Source organism: Nilaparvata lugens, chromosome 2 (assembly GCF_014356525.2).
Source record: "Nilaparvata lugens isolate BPH chromosome 2, ASM1435652v1, whole genome shotgun sequence".
NCBI classification, from domain to species: Eukaryota; Metazoa; Arthropoda; class Insecta; order Hemiptera; family Delphacidae; genus Nilaparvata; species Nilaparvata lugens.
In genome coordinates, this window is record NC_052505.1 from 31,811,320 (window position 1) to 31,830,203 (window position 18,884).

Here is an 18,884-nt window from a genome sequence, read left to right on the forward strand (position 1 = left end):
TATCAATTTAAGTCGAAATAGAAAAGCTTATGATGCTATAAAAATATGCTATAAAAAGATTGTAAATATGGAGTGGAACGGCATTGCTATCTAAAAAATTATGGCAATCACAAACTACGGAGCTTTTTATATCATAATCATTGTCATAGATGAAATCATTCTCAAAAAGCCTATGAGTCACATGATTTGAAAGAGGTGCAGTTTTATTGATACTATGAATCCCAATGCATCCTACTTTCATCCGACAAATTATGTAATTTTTCTTGTCTCCAAAACCTAGAAATGAGATTTCTTATTTTTTATTCATTCGGAAATTTCAAACCTTTGTTCAGAATTGCTTGCATTAGAATGTATGATGAATATATGAGATTTGAGTGGTACCAGATTGAATATAATGAATAATGTACGAGGTTTGAATAAAAACAATATTATTCTCATATTTCATCAGAAATATTTCGATCAAATTGTTTGAGAACATGAAAATTGTTGAATTTCATTCATTGAATGAAATTTCAACACACGTTGCTGAACAAAACACTCTCCTTTCCTACATTGAACTGTAGGAATATTGCAGAAAAGGAACAAACGTATTTGTTCTTCAAAAGCAATCTGCATATTAATGGAGCAATTTTGAGTTATGAGGGGTGATTCTCAGAATCTCTTGTTGTTTGGTGCTCGATATGTTGGATATTGGCACAAAAACAAATATGAAATGGTCAGTTTTGTGTAAAACATGTACATGTCCTTGGTATTGTCTGTTCCATCTGGTTTTATTCATATTACTGTCTTGTCCAACTATAAAAGCAACGTATTTTCCATGAAAAATACATAAAATATTGCTCATAGAATAGTAACATTGATATTTTTCTTTCATTGATAATAATTTCTCCCATTACAATCACATTAGTTTTTCTTCATAATCACATGAAATACAAGTTAAAATCTTGATAAAGCACAACCAGCTCATAGAATACGAAATGTTACAACTAAACACGTTTAATTTTTCCAACAAGTCTTGAAACAAAACAATATTATGTGCATTAAATGAGAATAAGATAAGAAAAACAACCAACTTGATCAAGCCTGAAAAGAGACTACTTTCAATCTAGTCTCCCACACATGCAGAAAAATAGACTGAGCTACCAGCTACACTTGAAGAAAATGCACAAGAGACAAAGTAAACTATAAGGGACCGTACAATAACACATTATGAACTAGAAAAGTACGTAGTAAGTAACTAGGATACTGGAATAGAACAAGGAAACAAGAACTAACTATAAAAAACTAGCATGATTATATTCTTTGTTGCCCTAATCCCCTCATTACGTACTCGGCTGAGTTTCAAATGAAAGAGCATTGTGGGAATTCTTTCAAGCTCACTATGAGTAGTTTTTTCTTTCATTCATTCGTAGTGGCAAATTGGAATGCTTGCAGCGACATGTTCTGTTGATTACAAAGATCTTCTTATAACAGAAAACATACGGAACACAAAAGTAAGATAGTAAGCACATAGTAGTCGAACTTCGTTCAACTTATTTCAAGAAATCAGGTTTATTAAGGGATGATTGTAATAATATTATTTATTGATTCATTGAATGTCAATATGGAAGAATATGATGGATCAGAAAAGTCAAAAGAAAAAATGTACTTTGTTTTGTATGATAAATCATATTATTGATTCATTGTATTAAATTATTAATAAATTTATTGAATTGTGATAATTTTTAGATGTGACAAATGAATTCGAATGTGAAATTGAAGTAATTCAGATATATTACTTTTCAACATTCTAAAGAATCTCAGTCACTTCTGCGCTACCGTCTACCCGCTATGTGAGAAGCTACCCTCACGGGTAAGAAGGTTCATCTTATTTCGTATGCTAGGAGGCTGAAGGTAAAAGAGCTATATTTCTCAACATAGTTTTTATATTGCAGCTTCTGAAAACAAGAATAGGTTCTGATTCTATTACTGTAGAATAATGTGTTGATGCTATGATGTTATCAAAGAATATTATCATCACCCCGAAACATATCATTATAGTGGGATATTATAATTAAGCCAAAGTTTATTATTAACAACTTTTTTTGTATGTATATATAATTATGTATATCTTTGTGAATAAACTCCTCTGGTTGTAATTCGTTGGCAATCAGAGAAATTATTATTATCAATAATACTGATTATGAGATTATGAGAGTATCAGTAGTAATACTTATCATGAGAGGATATGAGAGTCAACCACCAGTTTATATCAATATTACGATATATCTTTGCGAATGTTACGAGTAAAATCAAAAGATATTCGAGTATGTCCGTTTGAAACAGATCACTCACTAGCGTGTCAAAAATGACAGGACATTTTGGCAATAACACGTCCACGGTATCATAAATTTCGTGATGTTTTTCGAAACCTGTGTACAAATTCGATTATCGAGTGGTTGCTCTTCACTGTTGAATTATTGACAGCAACTGGATTTCGAAAAAAGTTTTGTGGAAGGGCGCATTTCTAAAGGTGCGTACAGATTTACGCGCCGCGAACATGAGCAATTCACTTTTAATCAGCTGATTATATCTGTATTTTTACAGAAACGGTAAGATACAGATATAAAAAGCTTGGTATCAGCTTTTGCGAATTGCTCATGTTCGCGGTGCGTATATCTGTACATATACATATATCTGTACGTGATTCACAACATATTTCGGATCATAAAATCATTGTTTGATCCAATCTTTTCCTGTTGTGTTTGTATGAAATCAAGTAGCTTTTCCAAACCTTCTCTACAAATTTGAAACTCATTTGAGAAGTATTGATATGATCATATTATTCGATAATGGTCACTTATAACTGAGAAAGCAATCTGAATTTGATAGAGAATCGTACTTCAAAATCGCCAAATTGAAATGATGAGGTATCAATTGGAAATATAGTATTACTTTCGGATGAATGAATACAAAAATCAAAAACTGAAATCAAGCTGACTAGGAGTGAGTGTCAATTTTAAACAAAAAATGACTCAATAGGAATACGTGTGGTCATATTATTTATTCACATACTCATCACATCCATAAATGTTTACTCATAGGGGAATTTCCCATATCCAATAATAATGTTCACACATTTTTAAGGTAGACCACTGTTGGGAGAGGTCTACTATCCACCTGGGATTCTAACCTGGGATTAGTTGAATTAGTGCTGGATCATTCCCATCACACACTAACTTGGCCCAATAGATTGTCAGTAAGAATAAACTGCAGTAGAGCTCTCCAATATTATTCGAATTAATTTGGTCCGAACCCCATTCGGTTTATTGTGTTTTGTTAAAAAACGGGGAATATAGAAAAAACTTCATCAAATTCAAATTGGTATTGTCATTGAATCGAATTATAATCGGTTAAATACTTGACTGTTTGAATTAGACGTTACTCAAATAGTGTTAATGCATTTACGAACAAATCGCGGAAATCTTTCTGAGAACGATTTGGATAACTGGAGTTTTACTGTAAGCTACTCGAAATACGTAATTATATGATATAACATTTTTGTCTTTCAAAAATTTGAATATGTGGATAATACTGTATGAATATTTCTCAATTAATCCAGATCAGGAATTTCGAAAGATTAATGAACCGAGAACTAAATGAATAGATCAAAATTAATATACTATGGAGCATAAAATATTGTAACGGAGATCTACACTTGTGTATTTCCCGAAGAGACAACTGAAGAATTGAATGATAATTTTGAAGAATTGAAATTTACCTTGTAAAGACGAATAAAACGACGATGTTTCCAAGCATTCCCGCTACCCCCACCACTGCTAATACAGTTCCCATGATGTAATGCACCTCTTTCGACACTCTCGGGTAGCCTGGGCGACTCTGAAACAAAAAAGTTGCAAGATCATACATTGTCTTTGAATTGAACATATTTCAATCTTTTTCCATTTTTAACTTACTGACAGCATCACACTTATTTTTATATAGTTCGCAATATTTTTTTATCTTTATTCTTGGAAGTCAATGTACTGTAAATTATATTTGACATCGAATTGATGTCAAATTGACCTTGGAATCATTTTGAGTTTTGTTTTGTTTTGTTTGCAACAAAAGTGGGAATTCTGTTGAAGTCATATTATGCACTTCAAACTGTCAACATTCCTTGTATAATCAGTGTTCTCTATTGAACCAATGCCATCAATTTGAAGTGATCTCTATAGTTGTGCCTCCAACTACTTGGAATCGAATCTCAGGAGAATATTTCAAGAGCTTGCGATAACTTTCAAACAAGCTTTCTCCCGTTACTCATTATGTTGATAGTAAAGTTAACCGCAAGATGAGGGAGCCGGTCATGTCTCAATTTTTGAAGTAACTTAGTTGAATATTTCCTCTATGTTGGTTAAGAGGATGCTATCAACGCATTTGATTGATTACTCTTGAAGTTTATCAACTGAATTTCATCCCTCACGAAACAGTCATCATGTATAAAATCTATCACTGAAAAAAAGAAGTTGTAACAAGAAATTTTCAGATAAGTAATTCTCAGAATAGAACGATCGATAAGGTTCAGCGTTTGGGAGAGTGCAGAGTGGTTATTTAATGGAGTAGCTTCCCAGAAAATTATTCAACTGATCGAATATAGATTTTAAGCTTCTCAATAATTATTATTGAAGATTCCTTTAACACTTCTATGGAATCTTCATATCATTTAAAATCGATGGAAGTTGATGAGTCTTGTATCTTGCATACAAATTCACAAAGTTGAAGGTTTCCTTTCAAATTACATGATGACACTGGACATAAATGCAGCATTTGTGAATCATGCAACATTAAATGCAACGTGATGTGGTGAATATCTTATGTTATAGATAATCATTTCTTGTTTAGATGATCACCTATTGATGATAGTGATAATTGTTTGTAATAGGCCATTATTTCTTGTTATAATAGCGAGTGTTTTGAACAGCAAATGTTCAGAAAAGAAAACTTTCCGTTGAAATCATTCATGTTTATCAGTAAATCAGTATTCTACATAGGTAGTCAGTATTTGTAATAATGTGAATTAATCTCTCGAGAATTTTCTGAATACATGTTGATAATAGATGATTGTGAGCTCAAATATATCTTACAATCTAGTCTTAGGGTACCTGAAATATTTTTTTTTCACTTTCTTGATTTCTAAAATTTGTAAAGTTAGTTCCAATTTTTTCAATCCAAATTGAAACCCCCAGTGATAGGAAACCCAATAATAAGAATTCGTCGATAGCTGTGGAGTTCGTACTCATAAATCACGGTTTTTTGGGATCAATCAAACGACCTCATAGTTCTTTTTTAAGACTTGTTACCACAATAACATGGTTTAACCTACATTTTCGAAACTATTCTGCTGTCTTTTTTCCAATAGCAAACCAAAAATATAGCTCGTATCAGTACCAAATGTTCAACAACAAACCAAACATAGGTATAACTCCAAATTCACCATTTTAATGATCATAGTACACCACAGCCCGCAGTTAGATTTGTGATGAGATCTCTCTGAACAGGCATCCTTTGTTGAATGGAAAGCAATGATGCTATTCACCAAAAATGCTGACAGTTTCAAGTGAATCTCACAATAATGAGACTTGCTTCTTGCTCAGAGATTTATAATGGAAGAATGACGATGCTACTCAATGCTGAATATTGCCAAATCATTGTTTCATGTCAACCAAATACATTGATTTGTTGGGAGCATTGTTATAGAACTGCATTGATTTGTTTGTAGCATTGTTATCGAACAACATTGATTTGTGTAATCAGCTGATGTGATGCAGTGTTTATTTTCTTAACTGAGAGATGTACTCATGAGATTCACATTGATCTGGCAGAGTTCTTCATGAATGAAACCTACGATCCACGTTGAACAAATGCTGACAGTTTGGAGTGGATCTCAATGACTAGCCTCTCTCTTCATATTGTCATCATTGTTCGAATGTAAATCATAGGTTTTATTTATGAGGAATACTGCCAGTTTGAAATGAACCTCACAATACACAAATGACTGGACCAAGTAGAGCAGCAACCCAAATATAGTCAGATTCACTTTAATCTGTCAGCATTGCTTATAATGCTTCCCATTCGACCAATTCTGACTGATTTGTATGATCAGATCTCACTACGGACTATCACGGATAATAATATAGGGAATTCCGCGAATTGTTCAATTCAATTGACAATGAGGGAGCACAATGGCATTGTCACTATTGATCTGTCATGAATTGACCTATCCAATGGCATTGCAATGAACCGGGTCTTCTTTTGTTATCATCAATATGCTGTTTTTTAAGCCTCCCTTTATAGGAAAACAGTTGATGTTGTATATTGAAATACTAGGAATACTGATTGTTTCAGAGAGTCAATGATTTTTACAATACTACTGGATGGTACTGATAATACTCGAATCAGAATAAGGTTTTCAACAAACAAGAACGCACACAGGAAAGTTTTCCATTACATTTCATTTCCATCATCTTATAATTTTATTTTTCTCTTGTAATCTCCATTGACTCATTCCTTGAATTGAATGTTGAGTATAATTATGTTCACTGGGTCAAGAATTGAAGTGAGAAGAAATTGATGATGGTGCTATTATTGTACTTCCCCAGTAGGTTTCAAACACATTGAATAATTTAATTCATTCCTCCTCTTGCTTTTGTATCAAGGAAACACAACATAGACAACCTCATTTCTTAGAATATTCAAATCCTCATCACAGCATTTCCACCAACCAAAACAATAATTGTTGAACCCGTTGAAAAACAAATCGAGTTACTGAGGGTTTAATTTATTTGTTGAGCTCTTCTGTTTTCCATCATAATAGCTTATCATTGGAATGTGTTTTTTCCACCGTCTGAGTTCAGCAGATGAATTGATGCTTATGAATAATTTCATTAAAAGTATTATTGCATTCGCTTCTCACTGTGAGGAAAATGAGAATCATATTTTTTTCCAGTATAGATCTCGAATGGAAACTCAACTACTATAATTATTCACATTGCGTTTTTTCTTATATTTCACTACAGTGAGATTCACTCAAAACTGTCATCATTGGTTGAATGTGAAGCGTTTATGTAATCATGATAGCTGGAAATAAATATTTGTGATATTGTAAAAATGACTCTTGCCTGATGACAGTCTGTTGTTTACGATTTGAGCCTTGAACCTTCGTCCCTTTTCCCTTCTCTTATATTTTGTTCCTTTTATATTATCTGTTTCCTCCGCATCAATTATGTTCTTTCTTCATCCTCTCCTTATCCCTCTAATACGACTTCAATAAGGATTTACTGCATCATAAATATCGGTCTAACTCTTCGCAAGTTTTCTCAGAACGGCTTCAAGAATTTTGTCGCTATTTTATTAGGATCGGACATCAAGTGAGATTCACTAAACTGTCATCTTTTCTTATTGAACATGATCAAAGTTTTCCATTTTAGAAATACTGATAGATTGAAGTGATCCTACTGTAGTCAGAAATCATTTGAGCTGCAGCGCTGCAGTGATAAAATAACTACTTTTACAGGCGATCAAGCAAAATATTAACGTACTCGATCTAGTTATACTCTTATCATTACTGAAAAGCTATCGTTTCAAAAATGATAGAGCTATTCTGAAATATTGACTCATGAATTTGAAATTTGGAATTTGGACCTCAAAGACATGGAATTTGCGAGTCAAGGAAAAGAGAGTTGAGACGAGAGAAAAGTGAGATAGTAAATTGTAGATTGGGAAAAAACATGTAATGGAGGAGATTGACGACAATATGCGGAATTTAATCGAAATGAAAAGCTCATTGACACAGCTAATGGGAAGATAGAGAGAGAGAGCATGAGAGTGGAGAAAGTAAAGAAACGTGGATCGAGGGATAAGTGTTATAATAATATAATGTAATGTATGATTGTATAATGTATGATTGTATAATGTATGATTGTAAACTGTAGTGTGGAATTCTTTGAAATCCTTGGAAATATTCGAAACACTCATTGCTAGTAACATTCCCATGTAACATAGAAATTCAAGAAAAAATTCTATGACATGATTATTTCAAGTTGCATCTGGCAAGGGCACAAGGCCAATGAAACCTACGAGGAATATCATTCGATCAACATAGAACATAAAGGTGGTTTCTATAAAAAGTAAATTTTGATGAAAATCAGGACAAATATTCCCACATCTCAGAATTGAAATAGAGAATAATGATTCATTTTTTCTATTTTAGACTGTGGATGAGAATTATGTGGAAGCAAGAGAAATAGGAGTAGCTAAGTATACGTAAGTAATGCATGCTATTCCATCTCTTGTCCTTCCTATTTCTACTCCTCCCCCATCCACCTTTTCCTCTTTCTCCTCCTCCTCCAAATCCTCCCGTTTCACCCCTTCAGCCGACGACGAATTAGACAGGAAATTCAACAATCAACAGTTAGCCTAGCTCCGAAAAATCATCTCCGCGTTTCCACTTGTTTTAAAATCCAATTTAGCACTTCAACTGATAACGTTCCGAAATCAATGTATCTATATGCGTAGCTGTAGGGTTCTTCTAGTACCAATCAAAGTATACATATATAAGTGTGGAGCTTCGCTAGTACTAATTGGACTGGCGTTGAATGTTATATTCGAAAGGCCAATGCTCTACAAGCCTTTGAACTGATGACACATGCTATGACATGTGATGCTAGTTCCATATAGATGATATGTCACATATACATATCACCTACACTGATGACATACATGATGATGGATGCTGCTATGACACTATGTCATATATAGCTATCATGTCGTACATGACAATCACATCATGTTAAGTATGACTAGTCCTAATGAATCTGAGTTTTCCGCTTTCGAATTCATTGATAGTACCAAAACCAATTTCAGCACTTTTTGATTGCGTGGAAGAGGAGGTGGAGGAGGTTGTTACGGTGAAGAAGGTGGATGAGGATAGGGTGAAGGAGGGGTAGAAGGAGGAGGAGGTGGAGTAGTTGGAGGAGGAGGAGAAGAAGGAAGCGGAGAGGTGGAGGAGGAGGAGTAGGAGGCGAGGTGGTGGAGAAGGAGAAGGAGAAGAAGGAAGAGGAGGAGGAGGTGGAGGAGGAGGAGGAGGAGGAGGAGGTGGAGGAGGAGGAGGAGGAGCTGGAAGAGAAAGAAAGTGAGGAAGTCGCCTTGCCTGGACTAGAAAGGTTCCAATTAATATTTTGTGATTTTGATTACTCAAAAATTAACGCATTCGTGAGAAAGTGTGGATTTTGAGATTGACTCGTCTAGTCATCATACTTTTTTACATGAATCGATTTGTCTCTGTACTGGAAATACATTTGTTCGAAGAGTACTTTTGAGATTTGTACTAGAATATTGATGATTATTTTGTGACTTGTTCTACGTTACAATAGAGTTCAACTATTCACATCTGATTGAAAATATTTCATCAAAGTGTTGATTATTGTTATCAGCTGTGCCGCTTTTCCCGTGTTTCATGTCTCAATAATTCATCGCTACAAGTGTGATTGAAAAATAAGTTTTTTATGGAGGCATCAATTTATTGTTGAAAAGGATTTATGCGAGTTATCAGAATGCTCTAATCACACTTTTCAAAGTTTCCATGATTCATACTTTGAGTCTGATTGTAAAGAATATTCGAATGTAATTGATTACTAAATGATTGCAACTACTATCCTAGAGTACATGCAGACCGATGACCAGGTCGATGTTTAGCTTTCATTTTAGGACGTGCTTGCAATCTTCCAATCCATCTTTATGTAAAGCAGATACATTGTGATGCATGGGAGTACAGAACGATTTAGGTTCAACTCAAACTTATGCGACTCAGGTGGAGAAGAGACTCGACTCTAGTCGAGAGCATGTTTCCAAATGGTGACACTCAGACCAGTCTATTCTAGTCTCCGCGACGTCACCATTTGAAACACATGCTCTTGACTAGAGTCGAGTCTCTTCTCGATCTAAGTCGCGTAAGTGGGAGTTGAGCCTAAGTCTCGATAGTGTTTCAGCAGATAAAATTCGAATGTTTTCATCGTTGCTATCTGATTAGTGGCATCGATCAAAACCGAAGGCTAAACCGCGACCCACTACTTGTTCTGTTCGCACTCAGAACATCGTATAATAATCGCATTTGAGTATTCCTGATCTATACTGAAATCATGTATTCATGAAAACTCAAAATACATATTGGCCCTGTTAACGGTATTAATTACTCAATTATTAGAAGTTTTCGATGAGAATGTTATGTGCTTCAAAGGAAAAACATTATCAGCCTGTGTTTTATATTTGTCTCTCAATTTTCAATTTTTTTATGGTGATAATTGAATTTTTTTGATTGGGGAGCAATTCTTAGGATTTTCCCGTGTGCTCCCATATTGTTGTGAATAAATAAATATAGGTAAAAAAATTGTGGAGTACCATATAACAAAGTCTGAGAAGAACCAGGTTACTCAAACGATATCTCTACATCAAAGATGTCGAAAATGTTCAATAATACAATATCACAAATCTTCACAGAGAGATTACTTTACAGAGAAATCTGAGAATCGCAAAAAAACCTCCCCTATGAATCCAAAGAAATCTGAGAGAATTCTCCAGGAGTGGATATGAAAGAGGATGATGGGGAGCGGAGTAGAAGGGAGGATTTTCCTAGGAATCGGTTAGTTGGACAGATTTTCCATGGCTTTGATGCCTTTCAGATACAACTGTTCTATTTCATGCACTATAACTATAACTGTAAGACTGTACATCTGTACAACTGTACTACTGTACTACTGTTTAACACTTTACAATAATAATTTATTCAAAACTGATGCTCTAATATGTATAGAATCATCGTGTGAATGATGTTACTACTTGCTGGAGAAGAATACAGCATGTATCAACTTGTTATTGTGTCAAGGAGCAGAAGTGTGATATTGTGATGGGGCTTGTTTGCATGGTTGGATTGATCCGCTCGTACCATTGATCCGGAATATATTCGGTTACTGTTTTTGCAGCTACAAACAAAGAGATAGATAAAGTGTGAGAGGAAGAGGTCAAGTAATAAACAGAGAGAGAGAGACTGACTGTGAGAGAGACTATTTGTGAAAGAGAGAGTTGTGAGAGAGAATGTTTGTCTGAGGGAGGGAAAGAGACAGAAAGATTTAGGAAGAGATTAGATTAGAGAGTTCTTCATTTATTCGTGTTACAATATTATAGAGATAATATTTAGAGAGAGAGAAAAGAGAGAGATTGGAGAGAATGACGATAGTAAACGAGAGACAGGAATCGCAGTTATGCACAGAGAGACTGAGCAGAGGGAGCAATGGAGCTGATTCCACTGTAGTAATATTCTGATGTGAAGAATATTTATTCTGTGTGTTAATAAACAGAATATTCTATGAAATCAGTTTATCATTTTTCAGAATAGCTCTCTATGTACGATTATTCTGTGAAGTTTGGGATGTCCTGTTTGTTGATCTCTGAGAATACATCATGGTGCCTTCCATGCAAGAATGCATATCATACTCTATTATCTCCAGTGTCCAATATTTGTGTGAACATCAATAGAAGCATCTATCAAATCAAGATGGATTCCGTGATATCTGAATTTGTCCTGGTTAATGTATTTGGAGAGATATTATGAAATGGGTTCACAAAAATGAGCAATTCTGATTTCAACAGAGCGCTGGTTATACTATACCAGCAAATTGCATACTCCTTCATTAATTTTATAATTAATTATCCAATTTATATATGAATCAGTTAATAATTCATAAAAGCACACATTTTATCGAACTCATAGTGCTGGTGCAACCAAACTGCTTCTCCAGCAAATCAAAATAATGTAATAATTTCGAGCACCCATCATACAAACCTGGCTTGGCCAATAATTGTAATTTATACCTCCTCCCAGAACTCAAGACATGATTTTGCGGGCAGAGCTCTCAAACTAACGAATAGCTCCAAAATAACATCAGCCCACTTATACTCATTTTGCGGTAGCATTTTATGAAGACGGTTTGGGTATGCTCAGGAGCTCCCAAATTTAGGAGGTCCTGGTATGCTGGCCCACTGGTATGACAAATGCCTCAGCCTTCACGTTTATAATTTTGAAGAATAATCGTAAGTGTAAGTAGCTTTTGGTGGAGTGTACCAAAAATTTATTGATTGCTCATTTCATTTTTTTTTCTTCTTCTATTCTGGACGATTCTTTTGAGATTTCCATCTTGCATTTTATATTTTTCAAATTATTGATTCTGTTTTGTTAGAGTGGTACGACTGTCTGATTGAACTCTAGCCTTCAGCTGGAGGAAGTTCTCACGTTCACTTCTCGTTCTGAATCAAGATAAAACGTTGTAAACTTTTGCGTACTGATTTTTCATCCTTTTAATAATGTTTCGGCCTTATTATTTATCTTTTCATTTTCTTTAACTATGCTAAAGAAGCATATATATATATTTATTATCTAAAGTCTGATTGAATAACCCAGTTGGGTAAGTACTGTACTATACCGATCTTGTACTGTTACATTGACTTAGATTAGAACTGCCTCTTTACTTAATTGAAAATCTAATATTAACTTTGTTTCATCATCTATAAATTTATTCTAATTAGTCTCCATTCTCTTTCATTGTTTTTCTTGGTGAACTTCCATCAATTCCAGTATTCCAGTATAATAATTCTGTTTTAATGTAGATCATCTTGTATCAACCACATGTAGATTTAAGGCTTATGCTATTTAATTATTTCTGATAACTTTTTAGTTGATTTTGACTGGTTTTCTTCAAAATATGTTAATGTTCATCACTCTAAATTATTTATGATCTGTCATATATTCATATTTTTTTATTCTGTTCTTTCTGTAATGTTCCAACTTGAATATCTTGATTACCAACCTGTTCAAATTTGCTAGTTGACCACTCTGGTTGACACCTGAATAATTACTGGAAACAATCAGAGTTTTAACCTATTTATTTTGTTTCTAAAAGGTTTTTTATTTACTTCGAATATTTTACATGGATTTTTAAATTACTATTATGGATGAAGCCAATATTTGAAACCGATATTACTTCAAAAAAATAATACAGGACTCAAAGGAAAAACATCATAACATGGAACAAAAAGATATAAGTATTAATATAAAGTTATATATCAATCTACAATCAGTGCGGTAAGCAGAACATTTCATTTTACATCTTGTTAACAATTCAGCCAAGTCCATCGAATTTTATAATGAATTAAACATCGTATATCTGCGTTTCTCAACTATTCAACCGAATCCGGGGTTGGCAGCCGTGAAGTGCTGTGGAAAACAGTCATCAAGACTGTCGTGATAATTTTAAAAATTTAAATTATTCAAGTGTTGATCAAACCGTTTTATGAACAAGTTAAGTATCCTCAGATCTGAGAGTGTCTAGTGTAGTGAAAATCTCGTTTATCGTGTCATTTAATAACGGTTTTCATGCATTAGGAAGTTTGCAAAAGTCAGTTTCTAGGTTAGATTGATCAATTGAAATGAGAGGAATACACACGTTGATGTAACGAAAGATGATGGACTTTGATCAACCTGCGTCAAACCTTGAGAGCTGAATTTACCAAACAAGCAAAGGAGGGAAGATTATAGTATACTGGAAACAATAATAAAAATAGTAGTACATGATAGGGCTAGCAGATAGGATAGAGAATCGCAGCAGCTTAACTGAGTGTTACTTTGTTATCTGCCGTGACCTACCGCACTAAATTCACTGATAAGCATTATTCAATACATCTGTAACAGTAAATTGGAGTTCCCTCAATTCAAAACTGTCAATAATCTGAGATAATCCATTTTATAGTGTCTACCGGTGATTTTTTTTTTTTTACCGTTGAGTAAGGCAATCCAAACAGCTCGAAGCAATGTCTACTATTGAGGAGAAATTAGATCAAATATTAGGTAAACTGCAAAAACTGGATACTTTGGATAATAAGGTGGATACAATAAATAGTAATTTTCGGTAGGAAATAGAAGAAATCAAAACGGAAATTTTTCACATAAAACAAGAGAAGGCAAAGAAGGACACGCTCAATGATGTGAAAGAAAGAAAATTCAACCTGTTGCTGTTTGGAGTTCGAAGTGAAGAGTTTTTCGCTATGAATAAGGAGGTTATTGCAATTTTACAGTTTCTGGTTCCTGATACTAATGAAAATTCCATTAGAGACTTATGGAGAACGAACAGGAATAAAGTAGGATCACCGGTTATTGTAAAACTAAATTCAATTGTAATTAAAAATTTGATATTGAAAGCAAAAAGAAAACTGCAAGAAAATGAAGAATCAAAAGTATTCAAATAAAGGAAGATTTTACTCGTGAGATAAGGGCTATCAGAAAACAATTATTCCCACATCTAGTAAGTTTAAAATCAGAAGGAAGAAAAGTGATTATGATAGGAGACAAATTGAAAGTTGATGGGAGGGTTTTTTCCCTGGATGACCTGGAAAAGCAAGAGTCTAACTCCTCCAAGAGAGCAAGAAGCGAAGAGAAATCTCCAAAGCCGCAGGAAGAAATAACCAAGAATTTCCATGATCGTCAGTCTGCAAAGAAAGGAAGAAAACTCAACAGAAATAACAGTTTAGATAGATTTGTCATGAAAAACACTGAGAAAAATAGAGAAGGGGAGAAGCTGAAGGAACCAAAAATTACAAATCAAGATGAGAATTCAGCAGGAGTGGAGCAAACAGAAAACCAGAAAGAATAGCAAATTATGGGAACTAGGCCGCCAACCAACAAAATCCGAAAATAGAATGATTGTAATAATTTAGAAGATAAGAGGAATAGCATTTCCCCAGGACGGTTAGTCACCGAGGGGAAAAATGACCAATACCCCCCAGGGTTAATTGTAGGTACTTTGAACGTTCGTACTCTCAGAACCGAAGATAGATTGTGTGAATTGGAGGAAGCACTAGAGAAGACAAATATTGATATTCTAGGAGTATCCGAAGTGAGAAGGAACTCTGAAAAAATCGTACAAAGGAAAAGTGGATATATTTTCTATCACTATGGAGAAACGCAAGGCCAAAAAGGAGTGGGATTCATCATTAGAGAAAACTGAAAGCAAAAATAATTGAATTTAAAGGGATTATGGAGAGGCTGGCTATTTTGAGAATAAGAGTCGGGTGTTCAAAGATATTGAACATATATCAAGTTTATGCACCGACTGCAGAAGCAGAGAAAGAGGAACGTGAAGCATTCTACGAGCAGTTGTCCACAGCAATCAGACATGAAAAAAATAACTGGAAAAATACGGCAATAATTTTAGGAGATTTCAACGCTCAGGTCGGTCGACAAGAAGACAATGAAGCAAATGTAGTCGGTGAATATGGATATGGGAGAAGGAACGAAGTAGGTCAGTTGTTAGTCGATTTCTGTTTCCAGCATGGCTTGAGGGTAATCAACACTTTCTTCAAGAAAAGAGCTGGGAAAAAGTGGACTTGGATTTCCCCCAACCAGCAGACCAAAAATGAGATTGATTATGTGCTTACCGCTCAAAGTGGATTTATAAAACGGTTCGAAGTGACAGGGAAATTTCAATTCACAACGGATCATAGAATGTTAATAATCGAACTATCACAGGATTGGAAAACAAGGAGACCAAGAACTGAATGGAACGGATCTATGAGCAGGACTCCAGTGATTGATGACAATGGTTTGAGGGAATTGGAAGACAGTATGCAATTGTTAAGTCAAACTCATCTTCAGGCTGACTTTCAAGAGAGTTATAATACTGGGTGCGGCAGGAAGGGTGGATGTTTTCAGAACAGATAGTATTCTGATTTGGGTAGTCGGATTGGGCCAGCTGAAGTGAACATGTGTTCAGTAGATCATACCATTTTTTCTAGTCATTGTTTAATCGGCATCATGGATTCGTGGAATGTGCAACATCGTGTGTTTACTTACGACAGTTTTGTGCGTAATAATGAGAGTATCATTACAGTTCAGCGCGAGTTTCGTCGTCATTTCAATCTTGCGAGAAATGAAAATGTACCCACTCGTAACACCATTTTACGTTGGGTAAAATAATTTCGTTCAGTAGGAACAGTAATTAATAAACGACCACCAGGGGCTCATCGCACTGTACGCACTCCACAAAATGTGGAAAGAGTTCGGCAAGCCATACTCCGTAGTCCTAATCGATCTGCTAGGAGACATTCTTCTGAACTGAACATCAGTGATCGGTCAGTAAGGCGTATTTTACATAAAGATCTAGGATTTCATCCCTACAAAATGGCCATGGTTCAACAATTGAATCCTGGCGATTATGTAAAGCGGCTGAATTTTGCTCGAGAAATGGAGGCCATATTTGACCAAAATGAAAACATCATTTTGTTTACGACAGATGAAGCACATTTTCATTTGAATGGTACCGTTAATCAGCAGAACTATCGTTATTGGTCAGATGAAAATCCAAAATTAATGCATGAGAGACCATTACACAGTCCCAAGGTGACAGTTTGGTGTGCTGTGAGCAGTATATTTGTTATTGGTCCATACTTTTTTGAAGACGACAACGGGACCACTGTAACTGTAACCTCAGAACGTTTTAGACAGATGTTCACTGAATTCTTCCTTCCTGAATTAAGAAGGAAACGTATTCCTATCCGGCAAATATGGTTTCAGCAGGACGGGGCGACAGCTCACACAGCAAGAAATTCAATGGAAGCAATTCGGGCTGTTTTTCGTGGTCGCATCATTTCTCGGTTTGGTGACATTGATTGGCCTCCTCGTTCTCCAGACCTGTCCATGTGCGACTACTTCTTGTGGGGTTTCCTGAAGTCACGTGTTTACCAGCATAAACCACGTACACTTCAAGAACTAAAGGGAGAAATTCGTGAGGAAGTCGAACAATTGGCAGGGCAATGTTAGAAAGAGTACAATCCAACTTCCGAGAGCGGCTTGTAAAGTGCATTGCTGAAAACGGCCGTCACCTGTCAGATATTGTTTTCAAACATTAATTTTCTAAAATTGTAAAATAATGTGAATATTGTTCTGTAAATAAATGTTTTTTTATGCATAGGTAACGACATATTACTTTTTTGAAAACCGTTCATCCTTTCTGCCGCACCTTGTATATTAGAAAATGCTATAAGAAACACTTTTAGACTCTCACAGACTTCCAATTTTAGCAAAATATCACAGAGTACACGGCAAACAATAAAAGCACGGGAGGACATGGAGCGAAGAAAACAGAAGAATACAAGAGAAAAATTAGAATACAATTTATTATGCAAAAAAGCTAGATTTGAAATTCGCAGAGATATCAAACGATTTGAAGACAATATTATCAACAGAATTTTAGAAACTGATGGCTCCACAAAGAAAATCAGGAAAACCCTTTCAAGTGGTGTAGAGTGGAATACTGGTTTGAAAGACAAGACAGGCCGTATAGATAGGAAGAGAGATGACATAATTGAGAAGGCATCAGTGTATTATGAGGAGTTGTTTAAAAGTTCCTGTAGTATAGCAACATATAATATCATTACTTCAGTAAATAGAGTACCCGATTTTCAAGAAAATGAATTATAAAAATAATAGGAATAGACAAAATTTCCAATGAAATGATAAAAGCTATTTCGACAAATATTTTGAGGGCTCTTGTTGATTGCTTCAATAGAATATTGGAAGAACAAAAAGTTCCATTACAATGGAAATTGGCGGACATAATACTCTTGTTCAAAAAAGGCGATATTTATAATATAAATAACTATCGACCAATTAGTATAACCTCTTGTATTGGAAAGTTATTTATGAAGGCTATGTCAGATCGCATCCTACCAAACCTAGTAATTCATCAGCCAGTTGAGCAAGCTGGATTCAGACGAGGTTCTCAACAGTTGACAATCTACATATTATAAATCAATTAATAGAAAAATGCTCTGAATATCAAATTAAAGTTTATCTGGCCTTCATCGATTATAAAAAAGCTTTTGACAGCTTGAATCATAGTTTCCTGTTCAAATCTCTGCGTGATCAAGGTGTCCCTGAAGTATATCTGAATATTCTGAAGAATTACTACGAAAACAACACTGCAAGAATACGTCTTGAAAAGTCAGGCAAATATTTCAAATTAAGTAGAGGAGTCAAGCAAGGGGATCCTTTGTCACCTATATTCTTCAATTCAGCTCTTCAGGAGGTGTTTAAACAGCTGAATTGGGAAAGGAGAGGAATTTCGATAAGAAGAGAATACTTGAATCACCTGCGTTTTGCCGATGATGTGGTACTGATTGGAGAGTCGCTGCAAGATTTGAAAGATATGATGTGGGAACTGTCATTAGTGAGTAGAAAAGCCGGACTTGAAATCAGTCCTGAGAAGACCAGCCTCATGACAAACGCAACCAGAGGATTAATTGAGCTGGATGGAAAAGCTTTGAGTTGGGCGCAGGAAGTGATTTATCTTGGGCAGTGTTTTTCATTTGATGAAAGAGAAGTGAAGGAGATTAAACGAAGACGAGCTGCTGCTTGGAAAAAGTTCTGGTCTCTCAAGTGCATCATGAAAAATAAGGATGTCAGCTTAACGTCCAAAGCCAAGGTGCTTAGATCATGTGTGTTTCCTACTCTGACGTACGGTGCGCAAACATGGACATGCAAAGCGAGTACTATCGACGCAATTCGGAAGTCTCAAGTGTCAATGGAAAGAAGTATTTTAAATATTCACCGAATGCAGAGAATTCGCACCACTACAATAAAAAATAAAGTCAAGTTAGAAGATGTCACAAGTGTCATAAGGAAATTGAAGTGGAAATGGGCAGGCCATCTTCCTAGGCTACAAGATGGAAGATGGACAAGGAAAGTGACTGAATGGGAGCCGAAGTGGCGACGGAGAAACGTTGGTAGGCCAAGGGCGAGG

General features: G+C 35.2%; 1 protein-coding gene across 3 annotated transcripts in view; it reads right to left on the bottom strand.

Annotated features, from left to right (window-relative positions):
- The window catches only part of LOC111050584 (rhodopsin, GQ-coupled), a 173,483-nt gene that overhangs the window by 131,462 nt on the left and 23,137 nt on the right, over positions 1 to 18,884 (bottom strand). For all 3 annotated transcript variants that reach the window (XM_039421016.1, XM_039421017.1, XM_039421015.1), the window contains exon 3: positions 3,761 to 3,879. In XM_039421016.1, coding sequence (XP_039276950.1) covers positions 3,761 to 3,879 — 119 coding nt within the window. The remainder of the gene's footprint in view (positions 1 to 3,760; positions 3,880 to 18,884) is intronic.